General features: G+C 38.8%; 2 protein-coding genes across 8 annotated transcripts in view; one reads left to right on the forward strand and one right to left on the reverse strand.

Moving 5' to 3' along the window:
• The window catches only part of FNIP2 (folliculin interacting protein 2), a 131,931-nt gene extending 116,133 nt beyond the window's left edge, over window positions 1-15,798 (forward strand). For all 5 annotated transcript variants that reach the window (XM_077846516.1, XM_077846518.1, XM_077846515.1 and 2 more), the window contains 3 exons: window positions 6,276-6,476; window positions 9,939-10,054; window positions 12,048-15,798. In XM_077846516.1, coding sequence (XP_077702642.1) covers window positions 6,276-6,476; window positions 9,939-10,054; window positions 12,048-12,126 — 396 coding nt within the window. In that variant the 3' untranslated portion in view covers window positions 12,127-15,798. The remainder of the gene's footprint in view (window positions 1-6,275; window positions 6,477-9,938; window positions 10,055-12,047) is intronic.
• Window positions 1-16,272, reverse strand: part of SPMIP2 (sperm microtubule inner protein 2) — a 117,260-nt gene that overhangs the window by 8,988 nt on the left and 92,000 nt on the right. Inside the window, exons 5-6 of one of the 3 annotated variants that reach the window (XM_077846520.1) lie at window positions 8,140-8,220; window positions 6,055-6,668 (exon numbers count right to left, since the gene is read on the reverse strand). In XM_077846520.1, coding sequence (XP_077702646.1) covers window positions 8,173-8,220 — 48 coding nt within the window. In that variant the 3' untranslated portion in view covers window positions 6,055-6,668; window positions 8,140-8,172. Of the gene's footprint in view, window positions 1-6,054; window positions 6,669-8,046; window positions 8,221-16,272 lie in introns of those variants that run through there. The other 2 variants (XR_013351124.1, XM_077846519.1) reach the window with 2 other exon arrangements.

Raw genomic sequence — 16,272 nt, forward strand, 5'->3', positions numbered from 1 at the left:
CCAGGAATGAGAAAATTTTGTAGCTCATTCAGAAGGTGAGAACAGAGAAAGTGATGGAAGACAATATTTGAAGAAAGAATGACTGCCATTTTTCAGAGGACATAAGCACATGGAGTTCCAAGTAAGGGTAAATACAAACAAATCCAGTCTTAAGCTACAGGACGTCAAAAACACAGAAAACTTGTAAGCAGCCCAAGAGAAGATATGGCACCTGTCCTCCAGGAGTTTAAAAGCTTAACAGGAAATTACAAAGAAGTAAATAAGCAGTAAAAACAGTGTGGTAGAGTCCATTGCAGTGGGAGGCGCCAGACACGTGGGAGGACCTCGTGGAAGTGATGTCTGTGCCAGGGAGTCAGTAGGGAGTGAGCATAGGGAATGATGTGACTCCTTCAGGAAACAAGATTCTTCTGGCTGATTGCATCAATGAGCATCTTCTTAACCTGCAGGCAGAGCTGGCTTTGCCACACAGGAGGTCCTGTCTATCCCATTTCTTGGTAAAACCGCTGGCAGGAAAGTCTAGATGCTGAGCATTTAGTAAAAGACGGTATTGTGCATGATTTTATAGAGCAGAGGAAGTGTTTAAAAATGGTGATAGCCAGGTTCCTTTTCTCTGAATGGTTGTGACACTGAAGGGTTTTTTGGGGTTTTGTTTGGTTATATTAAAACAAACCAAAACCAGTCAGCAATCCATATATGGCTGTAGTCCTTATATGTGGCTCTCAGCCCTCCAGAAGTGGGGTGAGGTGGCCCAGGATGATGTTCCATTGCTTAAGTCTTCAGTTCTAGGGCAGTGGAGGATATAGTTATGCAGGTGGGCCTTCACTTCTAATGAAGTAGAAGAATAAAAAGGAGAATCTGAGGACATTTAACCAAGAGCAGGTGCTGACACGGTGAACCTTACTACATTAGTTTTCATCTCATTGTCTTTGTAGGACTAATGAAAGACCTTACTTGAAGCTACATAAAGGCTAATACTAAGTCATGGTGCTGTAACATAATGGTGTGACTCTTTTGAAAGGCATTTGGTCACGTGGCATCCTCTTATTGAAGTTCAGTTTAGTAAACTTATAAAATATACTGGAATTACCTTCTATAGAATACCAAATTGACACTGAAATGATGCCAAGGCTGCTTATGTTTTATTCAGAATATTTCAGAGAGGAAAAAAAAAAAACAAAGAATATTTCAGAGAGAAATAAAAGATACAGGGAGGCACTTCCAACTGCCTGAAACATAAATCACCTGCTCCCTCTGTGTTTGAAAGATGCTGCTCAGTGGCTTATCCCTGGTAATCAAACCTGCACTGTTATAACTAGTGTGCATATTTAGAGCTGGTTAGGAGACAGAAGTCCACACTCCTGTCTATAATATACCTGTGAGCTGGACATTTTTGAGGATTGATAAAGGGTCAGCTCAGAGTATGTATTGGGCAATGCCAATAGTGTAGAGATGGGGAAGTTTCTTAACAAAGTCATAATGGAGGCAACTGTATTTTCTCCTATTTTGACATTAGGTTGAGACTGTCATTCACACTTCTTGCAATCTTATCTTCCAAGGGATTTCCACCCTGACAAAGTTTTAGGATTTCAAAGTGGAGGGTTTGGCAGACTCACTGAGCTAAAAGTTGGAAATGCTTGCATGAGTTACTAGCTTCTATTTCTGACTGACATACCAGTATTCTGACTGATACTTAATAAGCTCTTACTTTTTTTTGTTTGTTTGTTTGTCCTCAGTGTTTTCTGTCTGTAGAGCAGTGCTGTGTTTGTTCCTGGCTGCCCCACAGGAAAAATGGCATGATGAATTAATAAGTAGTTATAGGAGGCCTATATGTGAGAATAGTATTTTCCTGCTCTAAAGTTAAAAATAGGTGATTATGTGAAATGGCAGTCATTTAAATGTGGTACATGGAAAAGAAATATATTAATAAATGTGCAGATGACTTAATAGGAACTGGACTGAATCCAAAAATAAAGCAATCTGCATAGAGAATTGTTCAGCAGAGCCAGCATGTGTTAGATACTTAGCACATGCCTAGTATTTTGTTATGCTCATTTCAGAGGCTACAGAAGAAAAATAAAATGTGATTTCTTTCCTTGAGTTCTTTATGTAATCTGAGTAGACAAACATGTGAAATCAAGAACAAGTTAAGACCATGTAATTAAATGTCAAAATGTAAATTGTAAAAGCTCTCAGAAGTCAAAGGAAGAGCAGTGAATGTGGGAAAGACGTCTTATGGTGGAGTGAGGTGGGGACATGGGGGTGGGACCCAAGTCCAGTCCTTGAAAGACTGAAACATTTAGATGGTAGCAGGGAACACATTCTGGGAATAGCCTGAAATAAGAGGCAGGAGCCCTCCCAGCTGTAGGAGAAGGGGATTCTTGGAGAGTCCTGCAAGTACATATGTATAGGTGGATATGGCCCACACTCTGAAGAGCTTTAAGTATGGAAAAAGAAAAGTTTAAACTTAGGTGTTTGGGTGATGGGTGATAGGTGCTAGCGTAGGTTTTTTAGTTGGTAAAGGAAATGATAACCTAAAATGTGACATTCTAGGAAGTTTGAGGATTTAGTGGGCATGATTAATATAGTTGGGGGTGGTATAAGAGAGCAAATTGAACATGGCAACTAAGTATCTGAGCCACAAATTTCATACACATTTTTCCCACAGAAAGCTTCCATGAATTAAACTTCACTTAAACGTCACAGAAACTGTGAATTAGGTCATATTTTATAGATGTAGAAACTGAAGCCCAGATTAATGAGCTTCTAAGGTCCCAGAGCTAGTAAGTGACAGTGGTGGTATTCAAGCCCAGTCCTGTCTGACTTCAGAGCCTTTGCAGTAGTCTTATCATTGCCCTTCATTGAAATATCACAACCTTGGCTCTTCTGGTTACTCAAACCTTGTAGACGTTTCTTGTTTCTGGAAGTTTAAGTTAGGCAGAAGTCATGTGTATATAAGCCAAGGCAGCATATTTTGTGTGCTCAGAGTTCTGATCCAGAACCCTGAAATTGGAATGTCCTAGACATCAAACACTCCCAGAAAATAGACCCACACATCCCTAGTGGCTATGAATTAACCAGACCTAATCTGATGATTCAACAAAATACAATAGCCAAAGGACATTTGAGAAACCTTTAAAGACCTATAATACAAAGCATTTCATTTGTCACTTTATCTTGAGAAAACTGCACAGGAAAGTAGATTGGATAAATGAGATATTGACACAGAAGAGCTAAATAAATGACTGTTCCTAAGTCTCATAGAGCAGAGCAAGGCAAAAAAGATAATTGGCTTTTATTGCTGCTGCTTCCTTCCTCAGATGGACATTGGCCGTCCATCCTAACCCTCGCCTGCAGCTCTCTATTGATCTCCAGTGTTCTTTCATCCTCCAGTCTCTGTCAGAAGTTTCTCATTGTCTGATCAAGTTTCTGAGAAAGGCACAGAAACGCTGGCAGCTGTCTGGAAGAGGTGGCAGGAGGGCAGTGGGGACAGGAGGGCTGGCAGCCCTGTCTTGCCACCTGGGTCGTGAATGTGTGTGCTCAGCGGGGTGTGGGCACTGTAAGGGTGGGAGGGGGCAGCACTTATGGGTCTCAGATTATAGAGAATATAGAAACATACTGCAGGCTCATTTCATGAACTCTGTGGGCAAGAAGCTTACTTTGAAATTGATTCTCTTCAATTTGAGAGAGAAAGGGAGAGTTGATGATGCATAACAGTGTCCCTAAGGTTCATAAAGTTTTCAGCCAAACAAGCATCTTAAGGGGAAGTGACTGTTTTTGATATTAGTATTTCCTTCAGATTTTCATTCAAAACTGCAATATCAGAGGTCCTGTTTAATCTCAGACACTAATGGTCAGGAGGAGAACTTCTAAAAGTGCAAATAAATGACGGGGTCTTTTGTTTTGTTTTGTTTTCTGACAATAGTCAAACTAACAAAGTGCCCCCCCACCTCAAACCCTTAAAGGGTTTTGTAACGTTAAGAAGAGGAATCTCACTAAGTAAAGTACCTGCCCAGCTAGCTGATAGCTCTCCATATTGTATCTTTCTTTTCTTAAGATCCATAGAAGGCCGAGGTCTCCACCAGGTTGCAGCCATACCCTGCCTCTCCTGCCCATTTCTTTTTTCCTAGCTAGTCTCCATACCCGAACTCAAAGCCCGAAGAATAGCAGAGGGATGGAGCAGACTTTTAGTAGGTGTTTGAATCATTCAGTCTTAGGTTTTACAGCATTTCTTAAAGTACTTCTCAAATGTACTGCTCCACGTATGTTACTGCTGCTGCCAACTGTATGTATTTGTGTGTACCCTGGTGTACATGTGAACCTGATAAAATTGTGAATTTAAAAAATCGCCCTGACAATTTTCACTGTTAATTACTTCTATGATTAAGATACAGCCAATAAGAAAAAGTAATAAAACGAAGCATACATACATACTGTTTTTGTTTATTGTAATTCTACATGTGTCTTAAAAGTAGAGCCTTTCCTAAGAGGAATTTTAAATTGAATACCAGGGCATAGGGTGTGTATGGGTGTGTGTTTCTGTGATAAATCCAAACATGGTCTTCTGGATCTCAGAGCTCTTTAAATCCTGAAAGCTTAGTGACTGAATAATATGCTAAATCATAAGCCAAATCTCTTTAGTAGGGTTGTGTTTTCCTTGGAAAGATATGTATCAGAAATCTCCAGAATCAATGGAACTTAATTAAGCTTCAACTCTCTGACCCCATAGAAGTTTAGACCAGGTCAAGGATGGGACCACCAATATCCTTGGCACCCCTTAACTTGTAACTAAAGGAGTTGCTCATGATGTTTTTCCTCTCTGTAATGTACATTTCTCTTTTTTCCCTTAACTATTTACATTTTCCTCTATTTTCATCTTGTTTAAAAATTTATTCTTCAGTAAATAAGCGATTGGCTACTAAATGATATGGTTAGATGGAGACATTGGGTTGCCCTGTGGGTATATTCAGGGAGCTCTGTGTTGGGTATTTAGTAGCCTAAGAACATGTCATGCTTCAGGTATTTTAAGGTACTCTTCTGTAAATGGTCATCTGGTTCTTCTGCATTCTGGAACCTGCAAACCATAGAAGTCCAGCAGTACCATGCTTAGAGAGTGCAGGGTGCTCATCAGCTCTGTCATTTGCTTGTACTTAACCTGTCTCGTTTTAATTTAGTAACATTTTTCAAATGCCAGGTCCTATGCTAGGGACTAAGAATTCAGGCAGAACAGATTCAGAGCCCTCCTTCAAGGAACGGGCTCACAGACGCCTGTTGATTTGTCTCAACCCTTGGCCCTTCTTTAGTCTTTCCTCTTTGATCCAGTGATTTAAAAGTGACTCGTGCTCATTTTTCATGTTTGATTTTTTTTTTTTTTTTTTTTACATTTCTTGTACCTATTAAGTTTCTCCCTTTAAAATAATTGAGCCAACTTCTCAGTCCCTCCTTGTTATCATATCTGGATCTTCAGCCTTCTAAAGTAACTCAAGCTTGGAGAATATTCCATCCATGACCTCCCCAGTGAGCCACATTGCCCTGATTCCAGGTGCTGGTGGTGAAGCAGTTGTACTTTGATCAGTTTCAGGATATTAGTGTTTGTTGTTGTGGTTATTTTAAAGGCCCTTTTCCTTGACTGCTTTAATGTTTACCAGGTTTGCCCTATGGCACCATTTACTAGATGTCGACCTGCTCTATCCATTGCATTTTAAGTTGCTCAGCAGTAGCCATCCTTTGACCTTTTGGACTCATCTAGATAAATGTATCCCCCATCTGATTTTAGTTGGTTTTTAGAGTTGATTTATGTCTGTAGCACATGGTCACTAAATAAATACTGCTTAATGATTAAAGCTATAACTTTAAGGGAATATTAAGTTGCCCTGACTAATCTTGTTTTGGAGAAATGGCAATAGAATCCTACCTTTTATTCTAGTTTTCTCCATTTTAAAAGGAGACTGCAGTCTTTCAGAAGGAAAGGAATTTTAATATCCTAGAATGTAGAGAGGGCACATATCTTTTCACTTATCTATGAACATTAGCAACATTGATAGCATACCTCCTGGGTATGAGAAAAAAAAGATTTTAATGCAGCTTTTATCACATGAATTTTAAATGATGATTTGATGACACTCCTATTTTAGTCCCTATTACACTCTAAATTTCTGTAGCTCCCTCTGGCAACTTCTGAACTGTTAGGCTAATGCGAAATTACAGAAACATTCTGGACATCTTGAGTGCCACTTGGCAGTTCTGTGGAACATTGACCCCCCATGTTTGTCTTACAGCATCCAGTGCTTGACGAGCCGATAGCCGAAGCTGTCTGTATTATTGCAGACACGGATAAGTGGAGTGTCCAGGTAGCCACAAGTCAGAGGAAAGTGACGGACAGCATGAAACTGGGCCAGGATGTCTTGGTCTCGAGTCAGGTGTCCAGTTTACTTCACTCCATTTTACAGCTTTACAAGCTTCACCTCCCGGCTGATTTTGTAAGTACTTGTTCTCATATCACCAAAGAAATACAGTTAAAAAAAAAAAAAAAAAACACTTCTAACAATACTTTGAATATAATATCACAAACTCAAATGTTTTGTTTTTAGTATAATTGGACGTTAGCATAAATAAAAATAGAACGTGCAACATAAAACCAGCAAACAGGATAGATTTCGGTAACAGTAGCTCTGTAATGAAACAACACACAGTGACACTAAAATCTTTTTGAATGAGGTGTATGGTAAAGGAAATAAGGTATGGGGAAGGGATCAAGCATAAAAGGAAATTTAAAATCTTCCTTTGGAGAACTCATTATTAGTTTTCCTTTATTGGATGGACATCAAGCAAGCCAGTTTCTGAAGGGATTGTTGTTCCTTTTGCTCAGGGACCATTCTCACAAAAGTGTTCAGGATAAAATGGAATATCATTTGTATAAATACTTAAAATTTTGAAGTACTGTACCCATAAAAGATGGTATCAGTTCCTTTTCAAATGGGATTTTAAAATCGACTTCATAACATTATATTAAACAAAGCAAATAGAGCCCATAAACTCCTAGAAACTGATTAACAGCTCTCCCCCAGGCGTTGGAATGAATATATAAAACAGATACTTCTCAGTATGTGTGTGTGTGTGCAGAGAGACTGAGAGAAAATACATTTTGAGAGGGAGGGAGAAAGGTCTCAAAGGTGGAAGAGAGGCTTAAGGGCAGATAGCTAGCAGAAGCCTAAGTGAGCTGACCTTGGGGATTTGCACTGAGGTAAAAGAGTGCCCACCTTCCCTGCTCGTTTCCCCTGCACTTAGTTGCCCTCTGCAATCTGCCCCCACACCACAGCCTCTCTTTCCTCCCTTCTGTCCTCCACAAAAGATACAGAGCTATGTAATAGCAGAGTAGAAGCCTGAATATTAATCACCTATAGTAATTATGGATGGAGGGGTAAGTTTCCTGAGTCCTTATGACTTGCACTTATACCACATTCCTTAGAAGGTCAAGACTTTGATGGCCTTCAGGAAGGTAATTTGAAATACTGTGTGGTTATCATCTAACTTGTGGCAGTGTGGCATCATAGGGAGGCCCCTCAGTGCAACTGGGTTAAAGTCTAGGCCTTGCCATCGATGATGAGTCATGTGACAGTGGACAATCCTGAGTGTCTCTGAACCTCAGCTTTCTCACTTGTAAAACGAAGATAGTACCCATTTATAACAAGCACTGTGTGAGAATCCTCTGAAAGTTAGGTCTGAGACTCTGCTTTTTAAAATACTGGCAAAGCACCCTGCTGCTATGAGATACTACTGTAACAGCCAGCGTACAGCAGTGGCTGTGGCATGGCCCTTAGAGTCCGGTAGTCAGGGTCAAATCCAAGCTCTGCTACTTGCTAACTGTGTGACTTCTCAGAGCCTCAATACCTACATCTATAGAGCTGAGGAAATGATAGAGCTCATCTCGTATGGTTATGAAAATGAAATTCAGGTAAAGCACTTGGAATAGCATCACATGTTATGAGTTCTCAGGAAACAGCTACTATTTGTGTGATTGGTAATAATAATTAGTTTCATGAAATAATATTACTAGCTACCAAAATCTTTATTTGGACTCTTGCAGGACCTCTGTCCTAGCCAGGTAATGTGAGAAGCACTTATGGGTTATGAGGACCTTACTTTTGTTCTATTATTTGCAGGCAGTTTTTCTTCCTAATAGCAGGCTGCATCACGCTGATTTAGAGGCTGAAGCTTCTTTTTCTGTAAGGAAAGAAAGCTATATTAGATTTTATACTTTTTTTTAACTGTTATAAGCATACACCAAACTTTCATATTTTATCCTGTAATACATAGCTCTTATCATATCTGACATCTTAGTTATTCAAGCAATAAATTACTGTAGCTAATTCTTTTTACTTCATTTGTACATAAGTATGTTTAACCACTTAATAGTACGAATGACTTATTTAACCTGACAAAATCGAGGTCAAAGAAAATTTCATCTGCAGGTTAAAATTCTCCTTAAAAATCACTTGAATGGAACACATGAGTAAATGACTATTAGAGCCGTCAGTATGAGGAGAAAGTAGCTATTTAAAATTTCAGAAGTTAAAAATTAAAGAAATTCATCTCAGGAATAAAATCCCAGAAAGAGGAGGGCAAAACCCAAAGCAGTTCTAATAATAATCAAACCTTTTATAAAAAAAAGTTCTAAATGATTTGATTTCAAGTTCCATATAGACCAATGTTCTCTTTATTTCCATATTACAACATACAGTTTTCATGGAGACTATGAAAACACTGTAAATTAACCATTTAAAACAAAGGATGCCATGTAATGTGAATGTTCTTTTTAATATTTTATAACACTCTTATTAAAAACTTTGTATTTACTCCATAAGGAACTGAAACTTACCAGGAGATTCTTTACCACTTAACTGTTTACTTGGAGGAACATTTTCATGAGAATTGGTGAAATCCTCCTCCCTTTGATTATTACTCTTAGTCACTTACCAGTTGTTTTTTCATCCACTCAACACACTGCATTTAAGATTTTAAGCCAATGAAAAACTGAAAAGATCTCAAATAGATACTTTTTCCATGTCACTGATCAGCCCAGATGGTCAAGATCAACATTTTCAAATGCATCTGTTAATCTTTTTACCTTGAAAATAACAGGCGTAATGGTCTAGAAGAAAATTATGTATGATGGAATTACCCTTGCCAAAGCCATCAGGTGTCTTACTGAAGATGCTTGGATGGCTCTGCCTGCCAAATGCAAAAGCATTTGCCTCTGGTGAAAGACACAGATGGTTGCTATTGTCTAAAAAATGAAGTTGGACACAATTCCAAGGGTAGAGATGTCCTGAGAATAATTGCCTTTTCTTTATTGTTACTAAAGACCCAGTTAAAATATACTCTTGAGAAAAAAAAAAAAGTGAAGTAACCTTGTTCCATTCACTTTACTGTTGGGGATGTATTTGCCAAAAGAATGTGAGCTATAGGAAAACAACAACGATGTTCTTTCTCTAATAAATTATTTATAATAGCAAAAATTTAGATTGCCATGTGGATAAGTAAATAATGGTAATTCACATTTTCAAAATTATTTAATGATAAAAATTACATTGATAAAAATATTAACCTGGGGAAAGGATTATTACAAAGTTTTTAAAAAGTAAGAAATAATTGCACGTACAGAATGATTTCAGCTATGTTAAAAAATGTTTTTTTAAAAAAGACTAGCAGATATATATGAAAATCTTAATAGTCATTAGAAAAAGTAAACTGTTGTTTTATAAAACCCTTTTCTTATACCTACCAGTAGTTTGATATGGTTTATATAAATTTTTAAGTGTATGGGGAAGAAATGAGATTATAGCTATGTCCTTAGAAATGAATTAAGAGAATTCCAGCTCTTAGAATATTGGTAGAGATTTGAATCCTGGCCCTCATTGTGAATGTTATTGGCTTCACAGTGCATCATGCATCTTGAAGATAGACTACAGGAGATGTACCTTAAAAGTAAGATGCTGTCTGAATATCTTCGTGGACACACACGCGTCCATGTGAAAGAATTAGGTGTCGTACTGGGGTGAGTTCTGTGAAGTGCTACTGTTTCTCCCTGAGATAGGACTGACCCGAACACCGCACCCACTGACTGACCTACTTAGTCTGTCTCACCCAGAACCTGTGGGCCTCCGTGACCCATTGAAGTCATCACATGTGTGCCTCTGCTGCTTCCCATCTTCGTATCTCTGATACTGGAGTTCCAAACCCAGAAACAAATGCAGAACTCTAAGCTAGTGGTATTTTACATTGGTCTGCTCCCTGGATTATTTTGTGCTTCAATATGAAAAATTTAGTTCCATTCTGCTGCCCGTTTCTACCGTTTCTAGTAATTTCGGTAAGATGTTGAAGGCACAACCTGTCAGACATGCAGCAGAGCTTGTGTTTAACATTTTGCTTCCTGGAGGAGACAAGAAAGGCGTTCTCCTGGACTTTTAGGGGCCACCTGCCTTTCTGCAGGGTGATGGTACTTTCCCCTCCTTCAATAGAAGCCCCTTGGAAGAGGAGACTGTTGCTGATGCCATAGCTTATCTTCCAGAGGGTTGGGCCTTTGCCATGATTTCTCTCAGAGAAGAAATTCTAACTTGTGTTTCTCTCTGCCTAATTTTTCAACAGAGAACTAACAAAAAGACATTGTGTCTAGGGTGAATTGACCCCCTTACCTGTGGTGATGATTCCCCTAATTTGGAGCAAGAAAATACTGTGTATATAATATCAACCTTGAAATTCCCTATCAAGCCTGCTAATCAAAATATTATTTCAAGACTCAGGCCGTTGCATTCTTCTCAGACTTGTCATCTTTCACACCCAGGATATGACTTACTGTATTGTTTGGCTCTTGGCATTTCCTGTCATGTGTCATAGATTTTTTTTCCCCATACTTTATTCAGAAAAGGTTTTTCCCTTTTGAGGCATTTGCTTTTGCAGTTAACTTGAAATGCATCCTTGTCCCTGTTGTTGTCGTTCTGAGCTGTTGTTTAGAACTCTTTACCAGCTTCAGATCTGAGTCCTGCCTCACCAGGTTTCCCACTGCCAGATGTGTGCTGCACATTTCCGAGATCTTTACCTGGCCCCCAACTTCTAACACTGTTAGAAGGATCATAAGGATTTAGTTACCCTCCTTGTCTCTCGGTCCTCTTCGTGCATTATTAGTGGTGGTCACATCCAGCCTCACTCTAGCCCCTTCCTCTCCTCGTCAGAGCTAGCAGCACAAAAGATACTGAAGAACTTGTTATCTATCTTGAAAGGAGATCTGTAGGCAGCGTTACTGGAGAAAGCATTGAAAATTCCATGAAGTAATGCCAGCTACCTTTTTAAATTTTATTTTTGATTTTTCATTTTTGGAATTCAAGGGAAAAAATAGGACATATTCCATGGACTGAAGCAGTCCTAATTTTTTTCAGGACATTTGGCAGCATTTAGCCAGTGACCATGCTGCATCCGCCCCTGCTAGAAAAGAGGCAGCCAGAGCTACGTCCATTTGATGCTATGGTGTCTCTTGACTCAGTATCTATTAGTGTCACTTTGCTCTCAGAATGTTGTAGCTCAGATGCTTAGTGAGGATCTAAATTGTATAACCTGTTGAACACATCCCCAAGTCTTTAAAAAAAAAAACTCCCACCTTCACCATTGTCCTAAGCCTGATTCGAGCCTAGGTACAGAATCTCAGCACATGTTCAGGAGTGTGGACTAGAATGAGGAGACACTGGAGGTGATGTTCAGGTACGGCCCAATGAGCTTGTCAGGCAGTATAGAAAAGTTTGGGGCTTCAAACTGGGCAACCTCTGTGGTGAGAACAGCTTTGTGTCTCCCCCTCCCACACATAGCACACCTGCATCTTTCTCTGTCTTCGGTCAGTGGCCCCTGGGAGGTTACATTGAAAGAGCGAGTTTAGCATCTTTCCGTCTCTTAATTTGTTGTTAGTTTTAAGCAATGATCTGGCAAGCTGAGTACCTAGCAGTAACACTTTCCAGTAAAGTCATGCTACTTTAATATTCTTTTCTTTTTTCACTCTTCAGGATTGAATCAAATGACCTGCCTCTGTTGACAGCTATTGCCAGTACTCATTCTCCTTACGTCGCTCAAATACTCTTATAAGCTAAAGCTCAGGACAGTTCTTCCTTGGAAGAAAAAAAAAATCAGATTCTCAACTGAAAGTGAAAAGAATAAGCTCTTTGTGACGTCAAAAGCATGAGAAGAGCAAACAGAAATAAGTCATTCCTCCGCTTTGTTTTGTTTTGTTTTCTTGCTTTCAAGTGGATGCCTCGTTGGACGACTTAGGTTTACTTGACATAATGGCATTTGTGTTTTTCGTGAATACTTTTTTGGCCTTTTGTTACCCAGGAATCAACAGAGAGAGTGACCTTTTTGGTAGGAGGAGACATAAACACTACACTAAACACAAAGCTGTTGGTACAGATGGCCTTGTGTGTTTGGGCAAAACAACAGGTGACTTGGGAGCAGGGGTAACCAGTGTACATACCATTCTGGTAGGACAGTGTTTCAGAGTTTAAGCAGGAGCTCTCCAAAGTGGAGAAAGCACAATTTGTTATTCTAAGAAGACAGAACAAGGGACTTGGATTCCAGGGCAGAGTTTGTTTTTTACAGAAGGTAAAAGCAGGCAAGCCACATTGTGCCATCTTCCGCCCTGATGGCTGTAGGAATTACTGCCTGACATAAAACAGGAAAGAGGATACACCGTTGGGCAGAGGGTGCTTTAGGGACTCACTTCCACATCATCTTGGAGTTTACCTTGTTGCAGATGCAGCCACAGGTAGGTTAGAGACGGAGTGTTGGTGCAATAAACCCAGGAATCAATGTAGCATCTTCATCTCATCAAGATGTAGTTCAGAGCAGCAGAGTGCACAGTCTGATACCATATGTTTTATCCTCATACGTTAGAGCTTTCAGCAGCCTTTATAAGCGAGGCCATTTACCAAAGTTATTTCTATAAGCTCAAGAGTGTTTCTGTTGCTAAATTCTTCCAGCCGAAGCCACTTTCTTCCTCTAATAGTTAATACAAATGACTATTTGTAGTTTCAAAGGCATAGCTGGCCTGGCGGAAAATGAACCTGCAGCAGTTCAGGATGACTAATGAAAGGAATTTGTTTGTACATTTACCAACAATCCATAAATTATCTCAATTTTTACATTATCATCTCTGTGCCTTCTAATCCCTGAATCCTTTTCAAAACACCTCTCCAGAAATTAACTTACCCATTACAAAATCTGCCAAAATGAAGGATTGCTTATTAGCATAGTTCACTTTTTAAGAAACCTTAGTTTTTGGTTAAAGGTTAAAATAAACTTTACTTAGTTTACTGGCTGTGACCTCTGACCCTGTCAGACCAGGTACTGACATCCAAGGTAAAGGAAAACACTTAAAAACTAGATCATGAAAGGACTGGCGCTAATCTCGCAAATCAGAACATTGTTAACACCTTACAGATACTGAGTACAGTTGCTTATAACCAGGCTCTGATTTCCTTTCACTGCTATGTGAATTAGTTCCAGTCCTCCTCATATATCCTTTTATACCTAAGATTATGAAGTAACTTCCCTTTTAGGGGTTAGAATGACTTCAGATTTTTTATTTGAGAAAATCCTGATTCTAAGCACCACGTCACATAAGTTTGTTTATTCTTTTACAAATGCGAGTTGTTTGTTTGAAAGAGGATAGCAGCAGTACCAGTGGAGAAAATTAGGTTTAATAATTCTTCAGGAATAGGTTAGAACTGCTGCCTTCCTTCTCTCTCTCTATGATGTGAAATGTAAGTGGGTGCATTAAGGCTTTTAAGATCTTTAATTTTTATCTTATGTCTGTCTTTTACAAGATTGAAGTTTCCCATCCTTTTTATGTTTATCCTATTTCCTTTGTCTAAAATCTGGGTTTGGTGTTTTAAAGTCCCTAGTTCCATGGCATCACTGCTTGCTGTTATGTTACACAGACACAGAGAATGGACCTCACCTGTGGCTCAGCTCATCATCATTTGTTTCTCGTTATGTGTGAATAAATTATAATCGCTGATGTTACATCATTCCCATCTGTACCAGTTTAGAGCATTCCCCTCATCTCTTTCCCTTTTCCTTGTTTACACATTTTGAGCACTTTCCCTCATTCACCACTTTCCAGGGATTCATAGAAAATAATTAGATACAAAACTAGTTTCATTCAAAATGTTGAAAATTAGACCCACATAGGGGGAAATTGAGCTTTAAATGGCTGATTCTAAACTCCATACATGAAAATTTAGCTCAGTCCTCTCAAAGCCTGAGAAAACGTAATTTGCCTCTGAATCTACTGTTCTAAAACTCTCTCTTGGAAAATGTCTGTTGGAAAACTCCAGGTGGGTCACATGGGGGGGTGGGGGGGTTGTCCCAGTGACACTCAGGATTCCAGTCAGAACCTAATCCTCACATCTATTGCCTACAAAAACAGACCAAGAATGTTGCTGCTCTTTTATAATCCTCCTTTAAATAACACTCAAGTTTTGTTTGTCTTAAATTCAACCTCTTACCAAAAGTGGAAAAGGAAAAAAAAAAAATCTCATGGAATTGCGTTGAGATACACCCACTCACACCACCAGGTGGCTTCATTCTGTCTCAGCCCAAGAGGCAAGAAAGGGATCCCCTCCCCCCCAATGCCCACCTCAAGAAAAAAATTAAAATGAAAAAAACAACAACAAAAAAGAAACTACTACCTCAGTTGACAGGATTCCACCTTTAGGGTTTCTTCAACTTTTAAGTCTTACCTGTTGAGTGTAACTTTTGTAGCATCTTGCTTTTTTAAGCAAGCTAGTGAGGCATGACAGAGCAGAAGTGTGTAAATGTTACTGTGATGGACCTCTTTCTAGCATGTTGCAGTTTTATTTTTAATTGATGAGTGATATGAATGTAAAGATAATTGTGTATGTTTAAACATGACAATGAAAATTTAAAATGTAGCTTCCATACTTGTGCATAATTCCAAAGTATTTTATTTTTATCAGTGTTAAATAGCTTTTTGTACAGGCTTCAATCCATTTTTCTGAAGTGTGCTGTTTTTTAATAAAAGTAACTATAATCTTTTCACATCCCATGGAACTGCCGTTTACACATCACAACTTTTTAAACTTACCGTATTTTTCAAAAGTAACTTTTTTGGAGGGAGGAAAGTCCCCGCTTGCTAAGTGATACTAAACTGCTGTTTAGGCTCTTATAATTAGGTCCTGATATTTTATAAAAAATTTAGTCTGTAGCTTTTTAGGTTCTTCACTAGAATTGGTTGTACATAAAAGTAAAGAATATAAAGTGACCCTAAAATTCTTTTAAATGTCTGGGTTTTCCCACTAATATGTACTTTTGAAAGTATTTTGTTCATGCATACTTTCACCATTAAATTGAAAAGGTCTTTAGCTTCTCTTGGTAAATGTGAACCGTTTGTTTTTTTATTGTGCTGTGGGGGAGGGGATATTTTAATATAATATTCACCTAAATCAAGCAGCCCCCTCTGAGTGTTAATTTTTAAATATCGAAATTTTGGTGACCACATATCTTGGAAGCAAGATTGCAATATGCTTAAATTTAAGTGGTGTTTAAAAGGAGAAAATTCTGGGATTTGTTACTATTGAAGCTCCAGTAAGACAAATTGATAGGACTTTATATTTTTGATCAGGTAAATAGATATCAATGCCAATGTATAGAAATCTTTTCTTAAAACTTGTTCATGTATTATTTTGATCCATTTTTCTGTGGCATTTGGTGCAATAAACCTTTTGAATTTACCTTGAACATTTTTCTGGTACTGCATGTGATTTGTTACATTTAATCTAGTTCGTAAAAACTTAGAGGTCTTATTTCCATTAATTCATGCAGAAACAAATCGTTAAATATGTCAGTGATTTTCAGGGATGTTTTGGGAATGTAGGGACATTTTTGGTTAGCATGATGGTGGGTGAGAGTTACTGGCACACAGCAGATGGGGGCTGAGGCTGATAAAAGAAATGTAATGTATGGGACCCCCACCCCAACCCACCCCCTTGGAATGAGGCAATGTCCCACCTCTTGCATGACTTTTATTTTTATTTTTTATTTTTTTAAATATTTATTTATTTATTTATTATGATAGTCACAGAGAGAGAGAGAGAGGCAGAGACACAGGCAGAAGGAGAAGCAGGCCCCATGCACCAGGAGCCTGATGTGGGATTCGATCCCGGGTCTCCAGGATCACGCCCTGGGCCAAAGGCAGGCGCCAAACTGCTGCAC

The sequence above is a fragment of the Canis aureus genome, chromosome 13 (genome assembly GCF_053574225.1).
Source record: "Canis aureus isolate CA01 chromosome 13, VMU_Caureus_v.1.0, whole genome shotgun sequence".
Classification (NCBI taxonomy): Eukaryota; Metazoa; Chordata; class Mammalia; order Carnivora; family Canidae; genus Canis; species Canis aureus.